Genomic DNA, 26,483 nt, shown 5'->3' on the forward strand with positions numbered 1-26,483 from the left:
CACAATCACTTGTTGTTGGACAATGTGCTGTGTTGTAAGCTTTATGTCAGCACCTTTAAAAAGCTTGTCAGTGCCTATTGGAAACCTTTGCTTTCCTTTTGCACTCCTGCCTGTTCAGCTGTGTGTATAGCAGGGTGATGACATGTTGTCAAAAAAACAGTGAAATAAGTTTTCAGAGTCTCCTAAGCGACTCACAAAGCGAGACTTATATAATCTGTCGGTACTTCCACAGTGTGTCTCCTGTGCTAAGCACTGGGATGCAAAAAAACAGCAGCTGTTGCTCAAACTATCTTTCTCTCTCAGCTACACACACACTTACATGTTTATAAGGGCTAAAAGCTTATCTAGCCTTCCATTCAAATTAAATGACAGAACAGGACGGGAGTCATTCATCTTCAGAGGATTTAACTATGGATGCAGTCACACACGCTTGTCTGCACAAACAAATACATGCACACAGACACACACATGGCTACTGCTGATTTAGTGGGTCTATTGGGAGTAAAACAAGAAACCCTCCAGTTACCAGCTGGCAGCTTGAAACATAAAGCCATCTGCTACAAATATACTTTCCCCCACCAGTATAACTCTAAACAACAGAATCTCACATAAATATTTGTTCATTAATATAAACAAATGTGCATAATGTACATAATCCACTACACAATCATAGCAATGCAAAAATTAAAAGTTTTCATATGTGTCAAAAAATGACAAGAAAACGTGATCAGGTGGCTAGACTTTCCGAAAGGTTTTTACACTGTGAAAATGATGTGCTAATAAATAAATCATGTTAACATTTTTTTTCATTACATCATTTAAACAATCTCGCCATTTAAGCTTCATTTTATAATTCATACGAAACAAAACTAGATTTTTAAAATCAGTTTAATATAATTTAAATCAAATGGCATGTGAAGCCAATCTAATTTAAAGGAACAGTTCACCCCAAAAATGAAAATTCTGTCATCATTTACTCAAACTCAAGTGGTTCAAAATCTGTATATTTGGAAGAAATAGAAAGATATTTTGAAGAATGCTTGTAACCAAACAGTTCTTGGCCACCATTGACTGCAATAATAGGAAAATTCCTTTATACATTTGTTTGTTCAAAATATTTTGAAGAATGTAAGAAAGCAAACAGTTCTGGGGCACTTTTGACTACCGTTGTCATTTTCCTACTATAGTCAATGGTGGCCAAGAACTGTTTGGTTACAAGCATTCTTCCAAATATCTTTCTCCGTCTTCAACCAAACAAAGAAATTTATACAGGTTTGGAACTAAGATTGAGTAATCCATGACAGAATTTTTGTTTTTGGGTGAACTATCCCTTAAACTATAATTACATACATATACTGTAGTGTATACTGTATATATATATATATATATATATATATATATATATAACTATATAAGGAAGCTTTTGAAAGTAGTTTTTTAAGTCAAAGTTTTACAGTTTCCCCCCCAAAAAATGCAGGGTTATTTTCAACCCAAAGTTGGGCGAATAAGAGCCAAACTCTGCTGTTGGGTTAAATTAACACAGAAAATGTTGCTATTTGACCTAACAATGGGTTAAAAATAACCCAGCATTTGCTTTGTCAAACAAAGTTCATTTTTTAACAAGCCAAGCAGGACACATGGAAATATAAACAGATGACACACAGGCTCTTGCTGAAGTGCGGGCATCACAGTGGGAGTGTGTGGGATGTTGCACCCTGTTCTCCTTCTGATTTCACTATGTGCTTGTTATATGATCCCTTATACTGACCACTGACAAACTAATGACTCTAGCCGTCACACACACATACACACAAACCACATGTAAATATCAGACAATAATGATGTTATGATTTAAATACTGCATCAAAATCCGACTCAGCTCTCTGCTTTCTCACATTTAAGCAGCATTGATTAGCAAGGCATCGTTGATTTTTCTGATCAGTCAGATCTGCACACAGATGAGCAAAACATCAAAAGTACTGATTATGAATCCTGATGTAGCTCAGTGTGAATTAGTGTTTCTATAAATCAGTATGAAGACTAAGCACACATTTTATTGGGAAGATTTATACCCTAGCATTGGAGATTGGCAGGGAATCTAGAGATATGGTGATGTGGGTGATGCTTCCCTTGTAACATGCCGTCGGTAACACCATGGACCAGAACATTTAAAGGGGTCATATGACATGGCTAAAATAAATATTTTGTTTGTTTTAGATGTAATGCAATGTGTATACACGATTTAAGGTTCAAAAACGCTGTATTTTCCACATTCCGTGCATGTTTGTATCTCCTCTTTACCCCGCCTCTCTGAAACGCTTGGAATTTTTACAAAGCTCTTGGCTTTGAAAAGCGAGGTGTGCTATGATTGGCCAGTTAACCAGTGCGTAGTGATTGGTTGAATACTGCAAGTGTGTGATGGAAATGTAACGCCTCTTACCATATTTGGAACATCAGGTTCCCAAGCAATTGTACTGACAGGTACAGCCACCTTACTTGAGTATACATTTGGGTGGTCTTGGTCAAATCATACCACGAACTGACGTAGATTTGTGGGGGTGTGGTTACACGAGGCGTTTCAGGCAGGTCTGGGTGAGCATTCGCTTTTAGATAGAATGCATCTTTTGTTCCGACACTTTAATTTCTGCAATTTTAGGTGTCTAATACATGCATGGGCAACTTATAACACACCAAAGACACAGAAAAACATGTGTTCGCGCCATATGACCCCTTTAACAAATGATTTGCATGCACCAGCCTACAACTCACAATTAGCAATACACAAATATCAATCAGGATGGGAAAACTAATGCATTAAGATGATCTTGTCTCCTGTGCATTAGTGGTATTAAGTGTTAATTATTGACGGGTGCAATGTTCAGCTGTACATACATGCATCTCTATTAATATGGCAGTTTCTGTGTCAATTCCCATGAGAAATTAATGCACCCTGCACTGCCCTGTAGCTCACACCAACCAAACGCAGCATCAATAACAATTCAATTATATTCAATCAACACTGTGTTCCTGGCAGGTTCTTATGTGACATAGCCAATTCCCCCACAAACCCACACGAACAAGAGCCAATAAAACAGTACGAAGTGTGATTATTTAGTCGAACCACAGCTAATTCTTTTGAGATTTTTATGACAATCTCTGGCGTAATGTCCCACCATTAAACCCATTTTACAGGCTGCTGTTGAACACAATGCCTCATGTACAAATTCTGATCATCCAAGGTTTTTTTGATGATTTCTGTAAACAATTAGGTGCTTGTTTACAGCAGAGGGCACTGTTCTGGGATCAGAATTTGTTTTAATGACCCATGAGAGACTGTACATCATGTTATAATGCTGCAGGACGTCATTTCAGACTGCATTTTTTTAAACATAGTCAATTTTACTGACAAACAAAATGTTTTACATGACGGTCTGATGAAATATTTATTCAAAAGTTGTCACAGGTGTTGCCAGGATGCTCAGGGCTTTGTTTCGAGCAGAAAGCACATTCTGCTGCTTCAGCTGTTATTTGTTATCTGTTATTATTCTGTTGCCAATCACCGCTTGAGAAGCCACAGAGAACTGTCTCCAGGCATTCATTCTTTTCTCAAAGTGTGTGAGTGTGTATCAGGGTAAACCAGCAGCATAGCGACACACTTTCCTCTGTGAAACTGGGTTAACACCCAGACGGAAACAAAAACGGCAAGAGTGAGGAAGAAGAAGGAAGAAAACGGAGATAGAGAGCGAGACATCACATGTTCCCTCTAGGGGATTCTCCCAGTACTTTACCAGTTCACAGTCACAAATCATGGTCGGAGAATCAAAGAGCCGCTGTCACACGTGACAGAGAGATAACTGAATGGAAAGATTTGTGTTCTTTTAAAACAGTATGATAGTAGTTTTTCTTTCAGTTCAGCTGTCCAATATATCTCTGTTTACGGTTTGAAAAGAGGAGCCTGCGGGCATATATCTAAAGTAGAATATATGTGTGCTCTGTGTACGGCGCCTCTGATGAGCTGAAAAGGAAAAAAGGGGAGAGGAAGCATTGGATCCGGTGCACAGACTATTTAGATGAAATACACATGTGCATTCTGTGTCTATGTGTGGGACTCTTTGATTGTTCATTGAGAAAGAGGATGCTTCACACCTGCCATATCACTGAGTTAAGAGTCTCATGCCATTTTATTTCAAGGAATTTTGTTAGTCATAGTTTCATTATGCATCACGCTTGTCACCTCAAAATTCCCAATACTGTATATGGGATGGAGAGGGTTTCACATTTGGCTGTGTTATTGCCCTCTTAATCACAGCAAAACTCCCAGCTATAGAAAAAGACAACTGACTTGAGAATCAGATTCTGATAGATTATTTAACAGAGTAGCAGTGACAGAGTGAAAAGAAAACAATGGTAATTTGGCCAAAAACATCAGTGCTGTACAACTTGGTTTTCTGCCTTAAACCTTAAATCAATTTCTTAAAACCTCAAATCTAACCTTACCTATCTTATCTGAACCTTCGAAAATCCACCCCCAGGACATGCCTGAAGACAAGCAAAACAACACCACATTAAATAATACATTTAAATAATATGTGTGTTAGTCACACATACAAATGCATATGTTACACAAACCGATTTCAGATTCCTCCACTAATTTGTCTTCATCTAATGTATACAGTAAATGTCTGATGTTTTATGTAGTAAATTCCTTCTTTTTGCACGAGCATTATCTAGAACACACGCACGCATACACAAATGGAACATACTTAGGACACACATCAAAACAATAGACATTTTTCGCCAACTAAATCCAGAACTATTCTTATAATCTTTATTTATATACTATAATGTCATAAACGTTTGCTATTTTAATCACACAAATCATATTATTTAATTGTAGACGGTGGTCTAGTTTAGAAACGGTCATTAATGCAAACATTTCTGTAATCAAATCACCATAAAAGCCATTTGGATAACATGTACTGTATATCAAAGTGAATAATGTAATAATGAATAATAATGTAATTGTGCAATATTCTCAAAATGAAAAGAGCATTTAAATACGACACTGTCCTCAATGTCAACTTTACCAAAATGTTGGAACAATTTACAAGTGGGATTTACAACTTGCACTATTTTTTTCTTAGGGTATTGCTATAATGCTTTTCACTCGCTTTTAAATCTAATTCTGATCTTCAGGTAGAAGATACAAATGGATCTACAAAATAATAAACATACACATTCACTGAAACTCTGAGCGCATTCTTGTTAAAAAGAACCTTATAAACAATTCAGATTTTTGGCGGAGTCACAATACTCTAGAGTTTGCTATCATTTGATTACCCATTTGAGAAACCCCGCAAAAACCCACATTTAATCGCAATTCTCTTTTTGTGATTTGCAATAAATTTCCGTGTTATTATGTAGATGCCTTTACGTGGAGCCACGGCTTCAACTTACCGTTAAAGTTCCAGGGCGCGAGTCCCTCTGCTCCAGTGCTGTTAGTTACATTCATGTTGCATGATTTTAAAACTGCTCAGCCAGCCAGAAGAAAAAGATAAGTAGAATCCACTCTTCCTCTATCACTTCCTCAAGTTGTTCAAGTTTAAATTTTTCCTTAAGATTATTAAATAGCCTGTCCTCATGTTGCGACTGTGTTTTTCACATCATGCACTTTTGACACACGCGGCTCTCGCCAGCGCTGGAAAGCTCACTAAGACTGTGAGCATTGCGACTGGCTGCTCACCTAACACACACACCTCGAGCGGAAACGTGAGTCTTTTATCTCGATCGAGTCGCTTTACAATCCGCCAGTTGTGGCTCTGATCTGCGCGAGACGCTCTGATCTCTTTCCAGGAGTTTAGCGCTCGTCTGAGGCAGCGGACTTACAATGATGTCATCGACCTTCAGCCAATCACCTGAGAGTCCGCAGGTCCGATTGACTCAACCTATACAGCTATACTGTCCGGAGTTCAGAGCGAATGGTTTTAAAGTCTCAAAACCGTTGTTTTTCAGACACGTGACATTATGGGATATGGTTTGTCTTTCTACATTGGTGTTATTGCTCTGCGAAGCTCGTGAGCACAGCACTGTTCCAGTCAAACGCTACATCAATTCAGCACCACAGCTCGCGGACAGCGCTCACAAATCGAGATTTGGAAATTAAAAAGCTCGCACTGCAGATGTTAGTGCTTTCCCTAAACAACTCGTTTTAAGAAGATAAAGAGGCACGTGCGTTTTATAAATTGCCATAGCCTACTGGCCAAACACTTGTGCCTCATACATTTAGGAACCTATGGGTTTCCTTTTGTAAATATCTCAAAGTATGGCCATTAAATAGGGTATCTTGAGGTTCTCCAAACGTTGTGACGACTCGAGAGACCCCAAATTTGGCACCGTGAATCACAGCGATAATTGACAAAAGTACACACAGTAAACGCCACGCGCTCAGACCGGCCACAGCCTGTGCAGAATTCCGTTATAGCAAGCAGTGCGCACTGCTCTGTGATAGTCAGAACGCAGAAAATAAAATGTATACTATTACAAACGTAACAAGGGCGAGTGTGACTAAGTGGAACTTGTATATACGGTTTAAGAGAAATCCACCAACAAGACAGCCTTTCCTTGCCCTGATCAGACCCTTTCGGCAGACTCGGAGGGTTTGCGCCCTGACTCGAGATTAATCTCGCACTCTGGCAGCTGTCTTACAGCGGACAAAAATGTGATTGATGCCAGCCAAAACAGAAAGCTCGCACACTGAAAATCATTTCAATGGCAGCGTGGAGCAGAAACCTGACAGCAACTGACAACCCGGAACGAAATCATCTGAATGAGACGCAGGCGGAACGCTCTTTCAGGCTGTGCGCGCTCCGCCGCCGATGAGCAGCCCTGTTAATTGAAGAACACAAGCGTGAAATACGGAATAAAGAATACGTATGCTGTAACTAACTTTACAAACGTGTAGACAATCAATTTGCCTTGTCTTATCTATTTTGGTGTTCCCAAATCATAATTTGTCTTTTGCATGTTCCGGTCAAGCTGCAAACATAAAATATCCACAATTTGAAAGAGACGTCTCTGTAAAAGAAACATGAAATAATGATTTAATATAGTTTGAGATTATACAACGTATGTATTGCTTGTTTGTTTTATTTAGATATTTTGAGAAAGCATATATACTTTGAAAGCAGCCAAATGGGGGAATAAATGGGTGCATACAACATTTCCAACCAACTGTTTAATCATAATTTATAGTTAAACCATTCAGTGTTATCAACAAATAAATTAAACTAAATTTTAAAAAGTTAGCCATGATTTCTTAAAAATAGATTGAAGATCTTCTCGCTCATATTCAAATAGTTTAAAGATATTTGTCTTTAAAACACCTGCATTTGTTAACAGAACACCTGAAAATGATACTAGATTTGGGAAGGATTAATTACATTGATTGTTGTGTTGACACTGCAGCAGGACATACATGCTCACTCACACAAATACGAGTTAGATCAATACAGTTAGTTATCTATAGGATTATGTTGCTGAGGTCATAATTTTGAACGGGCACTGGGGACAGACATAAAGCAAAATCACAATCATTTTCACATTAAGACCATTTGTCAAAAGGAGTAAAAATTAATATAGTAATTATATCCATTTGTGCACACGTTTACCCTAACATACCATAAACACACACACAGAAGAAGTCAGTGCCTTTATTTGTGATTGATACTGGAGGCAATATAATTAGGTCATGTGATGTGACATAGGGAGGTGCAGTGAAGTGACAGATGTGACTGTGTAGGCTTTAAAATTGTGAAAATTGATATCCAAGGAATTCTTGGATAGGCATGATGTGATCAGGTGGACTAGACTTGTGTCCTCAGGTGGACTATCAGTGTCCTCATATAGCTTCAAAACTAAAACAAAAATGTAATATAATGGCGAGAAATGTGTACAGTTCCACAGTACAGCCTGCAGGTTTAAATGGAACATTAAGCTATTTCCAAGAAAATTAATGATGCATTTAAGCACAAATGTAGAGAGAGAGATGGCATGGCTCTCCAAGACACTAATTATATATTTTTTGTCAAATATGTTTTTATTGAAGACACAAATTAAGAAGAGTTACAATCATACATAATAGTCTCTTTTACACTAAATATATTTAATCTTAGCTACATGAACAGGCTTTGCCCTACAGGTGTAGAACTCTGATGGCGGACCACTAGCCCCATACAAATAACAAAATTAGATTGACTACACTGTAAAAAACAATTCTGTGTCGTAGTAGATTTCATGAAATTAATTGAGTAAACTTGACTTAATACAATTGTGTTCTTGTTTTTTTAACCAAAATTTAAGTTAAAATTATAGAAATATCTTAGAATTCTAAATGCACAAATAATTGAGTGAATTCAATTTAATTTTATCATGTTCAACCCACTTAAAATTGTATAAAGGATCTTTATTTAATTATTTTGTGGTGGAACTGCATGCGACAGCATTAGGAGAGTCATTTTTGTGAAAAAGTGCTATTTTATGTGCTTTAGAATAAAATGAAAGACTTGATAGTGTTTATTGTTCAGTTGTCTTTAAGATTTAGAAGATATTCTGTTTGTATTTCTGAGTTTCGTGGTTACCATCTTTCAGAAGAGTGGTGCTTGTGCTTAGGTTGTGGGAGAGCTCAAGCTGTTTGTTTTTTCACACAGTGAACAGTAATGCTGCTAATGTCAGTACTGAGTCAACTCTCAGCTTACTTGTACATCATATATGTTACAAACAATAATAAATGTTAAACTGAAGTTAAAAAAGATCAAGAAGTTATCTCCAATGCTCAAATTAGTATTTCTTCTTGATTTTTTAAAGTTTATCATGTGACGTGCTTAAATATTTTAGGTAATTTCACTTGATTTATTCGTGGAATATTGCATTAAAAATATGCTGTAAAGTACTTAAAAATATTTTGTGTAATATTGTTACCTTAATTTTTTAAGTAAATATCTATGTCATTTTTTACAGTGTAGTACTGCCCCTGGCACCACTACTTAAACAGTAAGTGGCCTGTTTGCAAACATTTTTTTCTATAGTGACCTTAGATTCATGTGACACAATTATATGATGTTAATTCCTGATTTGTCTTAAGCCAGTGGGTGAGTTTCAAAAAGTGTGTGCATGTTTCTCTAACAGGCAGAAAGGCTCTTAAGCAAAGAGTAAAGAGACGGTTCTGTTACATTTCCGGAAAAAGTTAATCTTTCACAGCACAGCAGCACTAAACTCCCAGCAGCCCTTCCCACAGACCAGCCATTTTTTTCCATTAGCTGAGCAGGTACAAGCAACAATTTAAAAACATGATGTACTAAGTGACTTGGATGATTAGCCCGTTATTAGGATAATGTGTGTTTAGTGGCATCAGTAATCCACAGGGAGAAAGGATTCACCAAAATTACTTCAAACAGCATCACATAGAGAACATTAACAGTCAAGCACAGCTAATAACTCCCACTAGCCTCCCATATCCTCATCAGTAAAGGAGATGAGAGAGAGCTATAAAAGTGTTTTGTAAAAGTTCACTGATGCTATTGGATACATTCTTAATTCAGAAATCCAATCTTAAAATTGCAATTTAATATAGTTTTATGAGAACAGATTCATTTCACATCCTTCGGGATTCTGTGCTTCTGCAGATCATAGTCTCTAAACTCACCAGGAAATGAAAATATTAAATCACTGCCCCAATCAAACACACACAAACTGAGAAACGCACACACAAACAGTGGTCAGATTACACCTCTCATTAAGATAAATTAAGATTGTATTTTGTTATGTCAGTTATTTACTCTTAGTCTCAATGCCCGTAATCAGACTTTATTATACTACTGTGATCTACACATACACAATTTAAAGTTTATCCATTAACATTATCATCAACAATTACCCGGTTAAAGATAAAGAGGGCTAGAGAGTGATAAATACTTTCAACTATAAATAAGCGCACTGAGATGCTGAGAATATTGAGGTGTTTAATCTCTCAAGCTCTCCAGAGTCTGTTGTGTGTTTTCTTATTTAAAGGTTCGTGCTATAGGTGCTAATGACTGTAAGGGACCATTGCAGGCAGGAGGAACAGATTTAAAATGTTCACAATTTTACAACATCAGAAAAAAGTCTCCAAAAAAAGGTTCAGCTTCAGCAGATGGCCAGCAAAAAGACACAACAGTAAACCTAAGCATGAATACATTCAACAGGACATACGCAGTGACTCTGAGTGGATAGGAGAAACAGAGTTGAAGAAAGAATAACCACCATGAAAAGTTAAAGCTCAACGAGTATAAATGTTTCGACCAACAGTGTGTAGAAATATTGCTGTTTATAGATTATATTTTAGATTTGTCTTAAACTGTGAGAGGACATGACAAAATGCACAGTCATGAACTACAGTGTTTCATGATGCCATAGAAGAACCTTTTTTTGTCTAAATGGTTCCATAAAGAACCTTCCTGTTTTACAAAAGGTTCTTCAGATTATAAAAAGGTTAAGAAAGAGATGGTTATTTAAAGAACCTTTGACTGAGTGGGTCTTTGTGGAACCAAAAATGGTTCTTCTACAGCATCGCTGTGAAGAACCTTTTAAGCACCTTTATTTTTAAGAGTGTAGTGTTTGTAATTTGAACTCAAACATAAACATTCACACACTCACTGATGCTTGGGCCTTCTTTGCCTTCCCACCATCCCTCTCTCTCTATCTTTTTCTCTCTCTTTCTCTCTGATGTGGTTATGTTAAATTAGATTTCCTGCAGCAGAACTGATCTAATTGGACTAAACTTGCCTTCTGGGAATGCCAATATTTCCCAGCATGCAGTCGGGAACATGTCAGTTATGTTGGTGTCTGCAGGTGGGGAGAGAGAGACGGATCTGGGAAAGCACCTGTAAGACAGGTACCGTATGTTGCAGGTCCCACTGCATCTTGACAAAGTGTTTTGACATTCAGGTAAGCTTGAATGTTTACACTCTAAAAGTAACAGTGAAAAGTGAGTTACATCTGATTTCGTTTTTTTTTATTTTGGCTGTGCATTTGTCTTCTTGCCACCCCGTGACTACAAAGGAACACCAGAGGTTGTACTTTCTGCAACAGATGAAGTTCCACCTGCTACAGATGGTCCAGTTCTGGCATCTTTTAATCTATTCTCACCTCATCATTAATGGTATGGTATGGGTCTGACATAGCACATGACCTGTGACGACTCCAGAGCAATGTAGGCTCAGTTGAGCAAATCATCGGCTGCAGTTTGCCCCTGCCTCTATGACCTGTATGAATCAGGATCTAAGAAGTGAGCAATCAAGATCATTACCCCATGACAACCATCTCTTCCAGTTGTAGCCTTGCAAAGAAGCACTGCAGAACCATCAGAACTACAACTTCTAATAAAAAAATGCTATGCAATATTTCCCCTTTTCTTCACCATTGAATGAATACAAGATTCTATTTATTTGATTTATTCTGCTTTTTCAATCACACTCCTCACCCGGCACACCATTACACACCTAGTACTGTATATATGCTGTGTTGTATATTGCATGAGTTTAACGTAGAGAAAACAAAATACATGTACTTTAATTTCAACCAGTTCTCTCACTATGGGCTTTTCTGTTGCCCAATATTACTTTAGATCTGAGACACACTGCCTGCAACTATACAAATCAAAGTGTGTCGACTACAGTCATAATAATCACACATTATACGACACTGTAATAATCAATGTGCTATTCAGCATTTAGATAAAAAGACAATTTAAGCAAACAAATGGGAGTGGTTTTTTACACAAACATTTTACACATACCTAAATAGCCGATCACAGATCATCATGTATAATCCTCTGAGACTTCAGTAACACAGCAGGCATATGTGCATGTCTGTGTGAAAGAAGACATTTGATTGACAGAGGCTAAATACAGCCTGACTTCTCACAAACAACTCTATTTATAGCAGCAATCTCACCTCCACATAGATTGATATTTTCCAACAGCGTTTCCCTTATTTTCCTAAATAAAATCTAGCTCATTATGAATTCATCCTTGGTTTCACACTAGAGGATTGTGTGATCTCCAGAGCAGTCTGTGAGCGTTCTCTGCATAATGGCTGGAGTCTAAGATGGGGATAATTATCCCACATCACACTGAGTTAATGCCAGAATTATAGTTCAACGGGAGCTCAAATGGCCTTTCGGTTAAAACAAGAGGTCAAATGTATCTGATCTATGCTCGAATGAACATTGTGTCAAACAAGCTGAGGGAGATCAAATGAGAAAGAAATCAATCCGAGCGATTAGTATGAATATTGACAAATGTTTTGAAGCTTTAATTTCTTCCTGTAGTCTGCGGAGAGAACACATCATATATGTTTTAGTTCAAAGTGCCCTTACCCATTTGATTTAGTTTTTTCAGCCCTTGTTCAAGGTTTTAACCTTTTCTAATATGATTATGACAATACTGTAAGGCATTATTTCTCATCTTAATAAGATAATAATCAAGGAGGATTTCCAGAAGTTCGCTGGTCTTTAAAGTTGTACTTTGAGGACTTACTGTGCACATTAAACAAACATGAAACATAATTATTTATAATTTTTACATTTCCCTGCAATGGGACTCACACAGACACAAGGAAAATAATTTATAGAGAAAATCCAATATGTAAAATGAATCACTATTGTCAATATTGAGCAGCTTAAAAGAATATAATATAAAACTTGCACATAAAGGTCTTTTATTTTCTAGATTTGTCAATTAAAAAAATAAGCATGTTGTCAGAACCAACAATAACATGCCTCTCTCTACACAAAACATTAGCCTCTGTCATGATCCTGCCACTAGACCAAGAAAGACACGACATGATGAGGCAGAATCATGACAGAACCCCCCCTTAATGAATGCCCCCAAAAGTGTTCATGGAGGGAAGTCCAGAATGGTTGTGACAGGGTGGGACAGTCTTAGTCCGGGGGTGTGCTCGAGAGGGGAGAGAGCGTGGAGTCCCAGGGGGCTTGACTGGGGAAGTTGACAATGCTGGCCACCGGCTGGAATGCCGCACTGGATGCCTGCTGAATCACCGGCTGGGCTGCCGGCTGGATAACTGGCTGGAACGCCGGCTGAGTCACTAGATCGCTGGCTGGATCACCAGCTGGAACGTCAGCTGGATCACCGGCTGGAACGTCAGCTGGATCACCGGCTGGATTGCCGGCTGCTGAACCGGACTGGACGCCGGCTGGAATGCCGGCTCGACTGGACGCCGGCTGCACCTGACTGGACACCGGCTGCACCTGACTGGACACCGGATTGGGTGCCGGCTGGACTGCCGGTTGGGGTGGATTACGTGACCCCCTCCATTGCCTCTTTTTCTTCAGCCGGCCCACCAAGTTAGTGGCTGACTGCGAAGGAGCGATGGAGGGTGTGGCTAACTCTGCTCCGGAGGAGTCCGAAGATGTCCCCCAGGACGCCCTGCTCCCTCACTTGCCACGGGGGCTGGCAGAAAGAACAGGACCAGCCGAGCTCGGGAAGGGAGGTGCTGGGTTCCCCAAGGTGAGGGTGCCCACAAAGCAGTCCTCCAGGACGGATACCAGACCGGAACGAGAGGAGTCCTGAAGGCAGCTGGGAAAGGAGCCTTTGACCAGCTCCTCTCGAAGCTGCAGCCGTTCCACCAACTATGGGAATGGCTGATAGACCAACTCCTCCCACTCTGGAAAAGGTGGAGGGTCGTCCATCCTGGCCACCAGGTAGGCACGGACCAGCACCTCGAGGACAGAAACCTTCCTGGCCTCGACTTCCCAAGCGTAGTCCCGCAGATGGATGATGGCGCTGGGCCGGGAACGGGCCACCTCCAGCGTGTGACTGGGAGGCTATTGCCTCCCAACATACCGGATTGGTGGTACAAGGCCATCGGGGGGTTGCTGTACTGTCCATAGTGCTGCCTGCTGGGTTCAGTTTAGGCGAGTTCGTTATGTCACGGTTGAGGGCCGAGAGAGAGAAGAACCCAAGCGCAGGCAGCAGTAGCAAACACACAAAATCTTTATTATAAAATAAAAACCTACAATGGGGAAAAAAAGACAAAAGAACTGAGGTGAACTTTAAAACAAAAACTTCCCACGATGGGGCAAAACAAAGAAACAGGATTAAACAAAACAAACTATCAAACGACTAAGACTAAATGATACACACGACATAAGACAAGGGAATCCAACAGGGAAAGGTAATTCAATAAACAAGGTAACAGGCAAACGACAAGGTAACATCACAAAATGAACTCGCACAGGACAGCAAATACGAGGGCATTAAATAGGGATACTAACAAAGGATAATTAACAAGGGACAGGTGTCGGGAATGAAACACTGATGGGAAGCTAAACAAGGAAACGAGAGGGGCGGGGCCAAAGACGAGACCAGAGAGAGCGCATGTTATGTCAGAACCAACAATAACATGCCTCTCTCCACACAAAACATGAGGCTCTGTCACGATCCTGCCACTAGACCAAGAAAGACATGACATGATGAGGCAGAATCATGACACATGTATTCTTTAAATATACTGTACATTTGTGTGAAAGGCTGTAAATGATAAAAATCTGAAACATTTAAAAGATTTGAAAATTCACAATCTGTGTAATCTGTCATTGATATATGGATAATAATAGTTTTACACTCAAACAGCAGAAAAAGGGTCTCCTGTAAAATGAACCGAAAGCTTCGTAGACTAAACAAAGTTTTAATAATGACTTTCATGACATGGTGTACTGAATAATTGCCATCACTCTGTTTAGTGAATTTTATTTTTCATTACTACCTGCGCAGAATTTCATGTACGTCCTGCTGACTATATTGCACCACACTACAGCACGTCGCTCTACATGAGTCCAAATGAAATCCCAATGTCTCCCCACACTGCTTAAGCAGCAGACTTCAGGGGAAATGAGGGAGATTAGCGGGACAATGGGGGACAGAGTGACGGCCCACAAATCAATAGCTACTCCGCAGATGAGCAGAATTTATTCTTGTGTAAATAGAGCAGAGTCCGGGGATAGTGGACAGTAATCAGATTTAGACTTATGTTCTGCTGAAGAAGCCACTACGGAACCCTGCAAACACACTTGGCGAAAGCGAGATCCTAGGGCCAAGGTTTTTTGATTGGAGAGAGAAAGAGAGAACATAAAAGACAGGACAGTTTGTGTAGGAGAAACTGCCAAAGGCAGGAAAGGCAAAACGAGCATGGCTCGGGTCCCAGAACAGCTATAAGAAGCTGGACTTTATGTTTTGGAATTTCATTTTTCTGTTATTTACTCAGAGCGGAGGCATGTCTCTTTTTCCAGATCATTACACTGGAGTCAGATGCATGGGAGATAGGGCGCAGGGGATGTTGTTTCTGTTGGGTTGCTTTGATCCAGGGTACAGTGAAAGTGGGCAGAAATATAAACAATGCACCAACAACCCTAATGTGTTTCTGGCACATTTAGACGCTGTTTATTTCAAACTAGAATGTGTTGGGGAGTATAAACCTTAAACACCTTAGTTTCAAAGCTGAATGTAATGCCAGTTAGATCTAACAGGCTGTCAAACATCTATTTACAAACAATTTGGCCATAGACCCGAAGTGTTAATCTCTGATCCTTTCGCGTTCAACTTCACAAAATCCACTGAATTCTCTCTGTGGTCTGTAGGTGTCGGGTTATGTTTCTGTGTATACTGGCACTATGGTGTAACCAAGCAATATGAGAAAGGTAAGCCAGTCCGTCAGAATAAATGCCAGTGGGTCCTTTTCTCCACTCACCGTTAAATGTCATTCTTTTGACGTACTTCTTTTCTCACACGTCTTCATTCGTTCTCTCTCTCCTACCATTTCTGACAGTTGCTTGAAGTCGTGTGATTATTATGCCACTAAAATAAATGACATTCAAGAGAACCTGTCCAGCAGGAAAGGTCACACACATGTGCACTGTCTCGGTTTCAGTCATATATCACATACAGACATCTGAAAACTTCTCAGACTAATTCTATTCTTAAAGGGATATCTGAGATGAAAGACAGTCAAGCACAGTACATGAAAATAATATAACAGAAACTGCAACTTTGTATAGAAGTGTGAAATATTTGAGCTTTCCAATAATGTATATCCAATTAGTCTGCCAGATGTGGACCACTAAATGACCTAGTGCTACATCATCTTGAGGTCAGACCAGTTTAAGGGATAAGGGTCTATTAGTGGAAGAATGCAAAGCCTCAGCTGACTGAATCAATATTTAATGAACACACCAGCCTCCCATATTGTATATTACTGTGAACCAACAGAGCCATTTTAAAGTAGTCTATCAGGAGGGATTGTAATTCTGTCAGCTCGGAATTCTGAATTTGGCTAAAGGTGAGTTCCTACTCACTACACATTTTTTTTATTTCATTCTTATCTTAATCAGTGTTTTTGTCATTTTCCAGTAAAATATCCAAACAAAATTACAAAAAAAACCAGTGTCAGATAATAAGATAGTAGATATATTTCAGAGAATATACATTAAATAAAGTATATTTTTTATCCATTTTGAGAAAAAGGTTGCTTAAAGGGATACGAAAATTCTGTCATGAATTATTCACCCTCAGGTAATTCCAAACCCGTAATTTCTTTGTTCTGTTGAACACAAAGAAAGATATTTAGATGTTAACAACTGAGATTTCTGGGGTAGTCAAAGGTGCTCCACACAGTAAAAATAAAAGGTGCCTCAAATATCCTGTTGTGTACTCAAAGAACCTTAAACTGTATTTTAAGTGCTCCAAAGCTCTTTTACTCAATAAAAGGGTTATGGTGGAACCATCTATAGTCTTTGTGGTTCTTCCAGGAACCTAGAAGATTCTTGAATAACCCCATATTCAGTTGTGAAGTTCTGGAGTCACCTTTTCACTACACTGGGACCTCAAAGTGCTTTGCGGGTTATTGAAGGAACTCAAATTCTAAAAAATGGTTCTTGTAAGATCTGTAAACTTGTAAGTGGTTCCTGGAGAATCTCTCTTGTACAAGATATATAGAGGAACCCCACAAAATTCTGCATGAAATAGGGATTTTTAGTGTCTGATCATTTAGATGTTTTATGAGAATAAGAATAGTCCAAAGTTTGGTTTTTGGCCCCTGCTAAGTGAACACACAATTTAAAATCATGCACATGATTAGAAAAGGCTAAATGTTATTTTGAAAAATTTCAGCAAGCTTTTTAATTATTTTATATTTCTTACTATTTGTATTATATGATTAATTATATTAATATATTATAAATAAACATTTTTATTCTATAAGTAGATCCTAAGTCACTGAAATCTTTTGAAAATGTAAACGTTGTTGTGCTTTCCATCCAAACAAATTGCAGCTGCTCTGTGTTTATTGTGCAGTCTCGCCCTCCACAGTACTGTGGCGCTGTTGGCCCAATGTCGCAGCGTCAAGGCATGTGCCATGTGGCGCTTTCGTTAGTATGTGTGTTTAACTTGTTCCAGCTCTGCGCAGACCGATCATCTTATGACAAAAAGCATACGGACTTAGAATAACATCTCTAAAGCATGCAGAGCAGTCAGTTCACAAATAGCTCTCACTGTGCTTTGATGTCGCCGATCCGTCTGCGATCAAACATCAGTGGCACGAGTGTTCACCGGTGTTGTTCCGCTCGCGCGACAGGCGGGAATTCAAAATAACGGATCGCAACAACCTCTCGACTGTCCCATTGGATGTAAGTAAAGTCAAAATATATAAATGACTTAAATATATTAACTATATACTATTTATATAAATGTATACTCTGACACGTCTTTAAACCATTTATTTACACAGTGTAGGCAGCGCATGTTTTAGCCGAGATGCTAACGAATATAAGTTAAGATGAAGCTTGTGGGGCTAACGTTAAATGGGTAACGTTAGTGTTAAATGACAAACAATGACGTTTAGACACTTTTAGCTATTATGTTCACTTTTAGTGAATGTATAGCTCTTTTTTAACTTATTGATGTTTGTGTTGAATGGTTTTCCCACCCATGTTACATAAATTGTCTGTAATTAAATATTTTTATCATTCAGTTCTGTTTTTATCCTCTTAACTCAGAATTTTCAGTATTTTCCAGTTGAGCAGCAAAAAAATGCAAGTATTATATTTATTATGATATTTTCATTATGTTATTTGTTATATTTGCACATGTAAAAATACTCATTGACAATGGAAAATCTGAATAAAGTGGATTATTACAGTTGTTACTATAAATAGCCTATTGTACTCCTTAACCATAGACCAAAACAGTGACTTCCAGGCATTGTAATATTTTGTTTATTGTTACATTTGTAAACCAATTTGTGATGTGCTAAATGATTAAATTTAATGTTTTATGAGACGTTATCTAAATCCCTCTTTTTGGTCTCCATGTCTTATTCGCAGGGCAACCAAGGCCAACAGACCCAGCCCACCCTGATGCTCATCGTTGCACTGCCTGGGACACCTAAGGCCAACAGGCGCAGCTCCTGTTCTCTTTTTGCCATAAATACATATCTACTTTAGCAATACAAAATTGTGAAATGTACTATAGAAATAATTTTTACTTTGACTACATGGATCCTCACACCACCTGGTAATAGCAGGAAACCCATTTGGAGAGAACAGCATTGTTTTTTTCTTGCTCGCAAGGATTTGCTTTTTGGCAAATTACAACTTTACCATGGGTGTAGGCCTTGCTATGAGAGACTACTTTTTTGCTGGACTTTTTTTACAATTGTACAAAGTATCTGAAATATTTCTGTATGTACAGTATATTTAAAATTAAGGCAAATTATTTGGTTAGTTTTGTTAAGATAAAGACTTTTCATTTATAACAATATCACCAACACAATATTAATTATACGTGTGATTTCATGAATTTAGGATGGTAATGTTCAATATTGACCATTCTGTAAATATTTATTCAATGTAAATTGTTGTTGTTTATCAATAAACTGTTGTAATTGATTTAGTATTTCTGCTTATTAAAATATTGTGAATAGCAAATATAAACTGTGAAATGGTGCCTTGAAGCACCCAAGATGGTTCCAGACCATTTTAATAAAAGGGATCCCCAAGAAGCCTTGAGGGTTCCTCAGAGAACCGCCCTTCATTAAGCGGTGCCTTGAGTTTCCCCTGAGGGTTCCGCCAGCGTGGCAATGTGAAGAACCCCAAATGGTTCCTCAAAGTACCTTTAATTTTACAGTGCAGAACTGTTTGTTGTCCCAAATTCTTCAAAATATTTTCTTTTGTGTTCAAGAGAAAACAAATACAACAATTCTTTCTACTGTGGTAGTAAATGATGCCCCCAAAATCCCAGTTGCCAATATTTATCGATGTTTTTTGTGTGTGTTCCACAGAAAAAAGACATATACAGGTTTGGAACAACTTGAGGATGAATAATTCATGACAGAATTTCCATTTTTGGTTGGACTATCCCTTTAAGCATAATGCTCACTAAATTCCGCTGTGATTCATGCTCAAAAAGATAGGAACAAACAATGAATGTTTAAAGTAATTGAACTAATATTTTACCTGAAAAACAAGACAGAATACTGATTAAGAAATGTGACCCTGGACAACAAAACCATCTTAAGTAGCACAGGAACATTTTTAGTAATCGGCAAAAATACATGGTATGGGTAAAAATTAACGATTTTTCTTTTTGCCAAAAATCATTAGGATATTAAGTAAAGATCATGTTCCATGAAGATATTTTATAAATTTCCTACTGTATATGTATAAAAACTTTATTTTTGTGAGTGGATGGCCTGCTACAGTGCCTCAGATTAACAACTTCAAAGGCGATTTTCTCAATATTTTTATTTTTTTGCACCCTCAGATTCCAGATTTGTAAATAGTTGTTGTTCCGCCAGATATTGTCCTATCCTAACAAACCATATATCAATAGAAAGCTTATTTCTTCAGCTTTCAGATGATGTAAAATCTCAATTTCGAAAAATTGACCCTTAAGACTGGTTTTGTCGTCCAGGGTCACAAATGACTTTATGCGGTGTAAACCTGAGGATGGAAAACACTTCAGATTCTCTACCTATTGGGTTCTACATTATACTGTACATCAAGCTGCTGAATTAACGGTTTAAACCAGTTTTATAACTTTATTATATCTAAATAATGTGACACTGTTGTCTTGCTAGAAATGCATGCGGACACTCTGGGAATCTGGGATTTGAGAGACTCCAAGATGTGTAACACTGTGCATCTGGAATTGCTCTCATTGATCAGTGCACACACATGGTCTCTTTTTATGAGGTGATTTCTCTTTTCCTAGAGGACTAGAAAAACAGGCAATGATTAAAATATAAATTATTTCGAAATATTGTCTGTGTGAGCCTGACGTGGACATCCTTGATGTCGAAAGTATAAAACATTAAAAATAATACATAGCTATTACTTACAGCCTAAGTAATACAAGTGAACTTGTATTAACGAATTCCTGTCAAGTGGGATTTGGGGTTTCTAAGAGGAAACTTCCAGAGGGAATGAAAGTCATTCGAGCGTGAGTTTTGTATGTATCTGTGCCTGTGGTCAGTTTCACACAGGAATTAGGAGTTCATTAGTTCAATTGCTTCTTATGTTGATTCTTAATGTCACATCAAACAAGCCTGTGATCATTTCAGGGGGCTGCGGCACCATGTGATGTTTTTTTAAATGCTCTTTCCACTACTTTTATTTTTTTATTAGAAATTTAGGGTCTGATGCAGGTAGAGATTCCATGGCCATAGTCTGTTCTCTCACAGTAAGTGTAACACAATCAGAAATCAATATTAAATTCAGTCCCTCCCATAGGAAGAGAGGTAAGAGAGAGGTAAAGAGTAAGTCTAGTAGTACACCCTTTACCTCCTCTATATTGTGAGGATATTGCTAGTGTCCACATTAACTCATAGCTCACTCAGCGCAGCTATCACAGAACTTTAATCGATTGTGTCAGCAGTGATGTTTTCTTCCTGCACCTATGCAACCCACATCACACAGTTACTGCCTCTCTCCAAAACCTCTGCAGAAGAATCCTTCCACAGCTATTACACAACTCTGAAACACAAGAGCAGAGGTCAGATCAATTGCACTTTGGTCCAACACTTCTGTTTTTAAGCTTTTTATTTGGGTGAGGTTGACAACAATATGGTTTGACTTCTACAACTTCACATTTCTCTAAAGAATCTTTGATTGTGACTTCTCAGTCACACAAAGTTCAGAAGACAACACTTTGAGGGTTTTAGCATTAAATTAAGTTGACAAAGACAGACACTGACACTGGAAATACTCTTCCATTTTCATTCTTTCTACACACCATTAGTGTTTTTTCAATACTCAAGCAAAAAATAATAATAATGTAGTAACTTGTTTTCAATCACATCCTCCCATTCTAATTTTATCAGGATTATTTACACCAAAATGTAGGGAAGAGTTGGCATGAATGTAACTCTTAATAAATGTATCATAAATTAAATATATTAAAATGTATATGCTATATATTAAAATTTTATACATAACCATTGTATGGTGTTTATGTATTACTCAGCCAATGTTAAGCAAAATATTTAAGGGTCATAATCATATCACACATCAATTAAATACATAATTTAGGTTTTAAAAGATTTGAAAAACGTTGCTATGCATGAATCTAACAGACAGTGATGTGTTATTAATCTAGTAAAAACATTAAACCATTCATTTTTCCAGAGGGATGACTATAAGACTCTGTCTACACATAGTACGTTTTCATTTGAAAAGGGAGTTTTCGTTTTTTCGTTTCCCAAACGCTGCCCATCCACACTGAAACGTCTGAAAACGCTTACATCCTGCGCATGAGTAAAACCTTAGACAGCCATCAGCACGTGTCATTTCTATCAGGCGTTTATTTACTTTCTGCTTTATTATGTCGCAGCAATGTGGAGCAAAGACGTTTTTTTTTAATAGACAGACAATAAGGTAATTTTGGCGTCTTTACACAGGCGAGTTAAGGCGTCTGTGTGGCGGATTAAATTTCTGTGTAAAGACGCAATGCCGCATGAAAGCCGATCTAAAATATGCCGGCTCTGACCCTCCTCAGAGCCTAGTATCAAAGGTGACTCTGATGTGGCTCAGGATTAGTGTAAATGAAGGTGCATTAAAGCTGCTCTAAACTATATCATTGTCATGTCAGCAGAAAGCGAGAGAGTGAAGATGAAGCCAAAAACACACAGTGACATTTGTTATAGGCTATTAATAAACGCAGATTTTTTTAATAGTTCAAACATACATTTTTCGTTTCATTTCTTCATAAAATGATTTAAATGTTTGGAGTATTTTTGTCTGTGCTGTGGCTGTTTACTCAGGCAGGCTGTGGCACAGTTTGAATGCATGATGTAAATTTTGAGACTGTTTTCATCCATTAAAATAGTTTAGATTAGTTTTTAATGGCAAATTACATTTATTTCGTTTCATTCCTTTTTAAAGTTAATTTAGAAAAATGTTTGGAGTGTGATTGTTTGTGACTGTGTGCGCGGAATGCAGATTTTTTTAATTTGAACTCAGGGGTGTAAATCTCATTTAACAGTAGGGGGGACAATAAACAAAATTTCTCAAGAGCAATTTTTGAAAGGGACACAAATAATACAGTCAAAATTGTACTTACTATGACACAAAGCGACAATATGCGTTAGGTTCATAGGTTTATCATGCAGATTTGGTCATATTATAACGGAACTGAACAGTCACATACTATAATACAAAAGTGAACACCTAAGAAAACTGTTTCCATTTACATTTTTTTTGTCTCTGTTGTCAAGACAGGAAACAAGTATAAAAACACATGATACTACATGTTAACAACGAGTTACTTTTTAAAATTTATCCTGATTTCTACTGCAACATCATCTGACAAAGTCACCATACATCTACATTAAAGAGTGGTGGTTATTTTCCCATGTAGTGCACTGCCTCCGCCAACAAACTATGTGCATAGATGTACTAAGTTCATGTTCGTGTACCAAAACAGTCAGTAACAGTGAAAGATGCTTAAATTCTGTGTTGTACTCGTTGATGAATCGTCGAGTTTCAGTCAACTGAATGTTTAGCTTATCCGCCGCGCACACACTGAACAAAATAGATGCTGAGAAAACGAGCTTTTCCAACTGAATGAAAGCTGTGCACCTTTTGTGGACAAAAGGGGTCTGTAATTCGCTAAATATAGTGCCAAAGTCACTAAATTGTCACCGGTATGTGCGTGACTGTGTGTGACACGGGACCTGAATGGCAAGGATCGGTGGCTAATTGTGGTCGTTAATGTTAACATTATGCCAGGTCGCCACAAATAAAACAATGCATGGGAAATGGCCTCGGCGTGTTAGTTGCAGTGTGTGAAGCACTAACAAGCTATTATAAACAAGCTAACGTTAACCATCTAAGTAACGTTTTAATCGCTAACATAGCAGATTCATGGAAAAATACATCAATAATCAGCCTTTTTTGCCACAACTAATTTATTAATGAATCAGCATCAACTACATTAAAGAGAATTTAACATGAATAAAATAGCCTTCTTACTGGAGTTCAACAACCACTGCTGAACTGAACCGCATACCTGACTTATGTGTAACGTAGGTGAGATGAACGGGGAAAGCAGGCAGTGGGCCAAACCACTGTGAGGCAAGGGAGTGGGAACTCCACTGTTTCTAAACTTAAAACGCATTTTTTGCGTTTGTATTTTTTTCTAATTACAAAATTAGTTTAGGTATACATAAATATATTTAGCACAATAGACAGTGCGATTTCAATGATTTGGGGGGGCAACCCTCGGATGGAGGGGGACATGTCCCCCCGGGATTTACGCCCCTGTTTGAACTCATGGCATGAAATGTTTAAATTCCTCCTTTAGCTCCTCTCCTTCTTAAGGAAATAACCTTCCGATACGTGGGACATGATCACATGCAGACCTGTTTTACTGCGTCTCAAACGACTTCTAATATTAGGTTTGTCGGACATTATGCAGTGCTGCGCATACCGCAGGAGTTATTTAAATAGCGGATGGGTCTGCGCAACCCGCTCATGAAGTCGAACACATAATAAATCACAAACTTGATATTACTCTATATTGTGATGAGAGAGTGTGTGATTTTCTTACTGTTTACCTCAAAACAGTCGCATCATAATAATATAAGTGTGCTTCGGTCCAGATCGTAAAGTGAGGACAGTAGGAGTAGGGAAAGTAGCGCTTGTGCACAGATGCCCGGTGCTACCCATAGAATTTTGCTACCCTCGTGTTGTGATTGGGTTGGGGGAGGGGTAACTTAGGTGTAAGGGTTAGGTTGGGGGAGGGGTTAGTCCTGTTTTGTATGTGTAACCGGTCCTACTCGCCCCGCTCTGCGCGGGCCTCGAACCGTTGTCGGTCCGAATGGGAGACGGGCGCTCTAACGAGGAGGCTAAAGACCGCAGTCTCTAGCGTCTGTCGCTAGAGCGTCTCTGTTGGTCGGGGAGTGAGGTTTACACACTGCACAGCTCTTCACTAGCTGGCCTCCGTTACACTCACCCCCCTAAACCTCACTCCCATCCGGGTCACGGCACCAATGTAACCGGTTCCACTCGCACCGCTCTGCGCAGGCCTCGAACCGGCGACGGTCCGGATGGGAGACGGGCGCTCTAACGAGGAGGCTAAAGACCGCAGTCTCTAGCGTCTGTCGCTGGAGCGTCTCTGTTGGTCGGGGAGTGAGGTTTACACACTGCACAGCTCTTCACTAGCTGGCCTCCGTTACACTCACCCCCCTAAACCTCACTCCCATCCGGGTCACGGCACCAATGTAACCGGTTCCACTCGCACCGCTCTGCGCAGGCCTCGAACCGGCGACGGTCCGGATGGGAGACGGGCGCTCTAACGAGGAGGCTAAAGACCGCAGTCTCTAGCGTCTGTCGCTAGAGCGTCTCTGTTGGTCGGGGAGTGAGGGTTTACACACTGCACAGCTCTTCACTAGCTGGCCTCCGTTACATATGGAGGTAGCAAAATTTGACAGGGTAGCATAAATTGGCAGAACACCGGCCCTAGGAGCGTAATTGTGTCTCATCGGGCTAGGATTGAAATGCAATACGACAAATATAATGACAAATAATTTTGTCGTTATATATCCAAAAACATCTCATTGAGGACAATATTTCATACATGACAGCAATCTAGTAACATTTACTGTAACACCAGAACTGTCCATTTACCTGGTCGACAGAGACTTTCTGGCTCTTTAAAACAACTTTTGGCATCTTTCAATATGCGGTGAGGTGCCCGATAATAACACATTTCTATGGAGTGTTTGTTAGCTAGGAAATTCATTTAAAATGTTGCATTTATAGCCTAATATTGCTTTTATCCTAAAGTATTCATTGTAATTATTAGTGTCAGTATTTTGGAGTTTATACCGTTTAATTTAAGGCATTTTATTAGCATATTGTTAGAACAGTGCTTTTGTGGTTATGTTCAGCATTATTTCGCATAATTTTAATTCCTGTGTAAATGCATTTATGCCGCTTTAGAGCCGCATTAACGGTCTGTGTAAATACACATTTATGCCGCTTCAGATTCGGTTTCTGTGCCGCCTTTGCTGTGTAAAGAGGCCATCTGAGATGTTGCTGCGGGTAACACAAGACTATAAAGCTGCAAAAGCTAAAGTGAAACTTAACTCACGCTCCGCTGCCAAACAATAACTGCAAGTAATTAAATATTCCATCTCCTAAAATGCAATCTAAAGTATGCATGAACTGACATGAATGCTATCAAACAGGAGAGCATAAACAACTGCGTCATTATGACGAAAAACGCGTCATCGTTTTTAAACCCCTCCGTTTTCCTCATCCACACTACAACGCGAAAACACCGTTTTCAAATGTATCTACTTTCAACGCCATCTCAGTGTGCACGAAAGGCCAAAACGTTTTTTTCAAATGAAAACGCATTAGTGTGGATAGGGTCTCAATCAGTCAGAGAAACACTAAAAACACCCCCAACCAAACAGAACATCATTAAAATAAAACTGTCAGATTGTTTGCCATGAGCAACTGAAAATACTCTTTATAAAATGTGCAGTTTGCCTTGTACTCGTTACAAGGGGCGGACTTAACCAATAAGCGAGGTAAGCGGGCAACAGGAAACCGTTGGCCCCTAACAAATACCCAGAAGTTTATATAAAGCATGTATAACATATTCGTTATAACATGACGTTAATATTACATCTGCATGAATTTGCTTCCCCCGCATCATGGATCAGTGGAACAATCCATTAGTTATGCGCCTAGGTCAGCAGCTCAGTGGCCAGAGTTAGAGAACGTTACGGCAGACGGGAGGGGAGGCAGAGATGGTTAGAAGAGCGAGAGAGAATTTGCCACCGGCAGATAAAGTATTGTAATGTCGTGAAAGTTCCCAAAGACAGGCAGGAGACAGGATTCTTGAAAGTAAGCCCAAAAACGATTTATT

At 38.8% G+C, this 26,483-nt stretch overlaps 1 protein-coding gene across 3 annotated transcripts in view; it reads right to left on the reverse strand.

The window, feature by feature from the left end:
- The window catches only part of chrm4a (cholinergic receptor, muscarinic 4a), an 83,780-nt gene that overhangs the window by 8,729 nt on the left and 48,568 nt on the right, over positions 1-26,483 (reverse strand). The window contains exons 1-2 of one of the 3 annotated variants that reach the window (XM_057341983.1): positions 5,458-6,179; positions 4,498-4,539 (exon numbers count right to left, since the gene is read on the reverse strand). The exons of 1 other annotated variant lie outside the window; for it this stretch is intronic. In XM_057341983.1, the coding sequence (XP_057197966.1) occupies positions 4,498-4,539; positions 5,458-5,512 (97 nt within the window). In that variant the 5' untranslated portion in view covers positions 5,513-6,179. Of the gene's footprint in view, positions 1-4,497; positions 4,540-5,457; positions 6,180-26,483 lie in introns of those variants that run through there. One more of the 3 variants, XM_057341992.1, reaches the window with a different exon arrangement.

This window comes from Triplophysa rosa, linkage group LG1 (genome assembly GCF_024868665.1).
Source record: "Triplophysa rosa linkage group LG1, Trosa_1v2, whole genome shotgun sequence".
Taxonomy (NCBI): Eukaryota; Metazoa; Chordata; class Actinopteri; order Cypriniformes; family Nemacheilidae; genus Triplophysa; species Triplophysa rosa.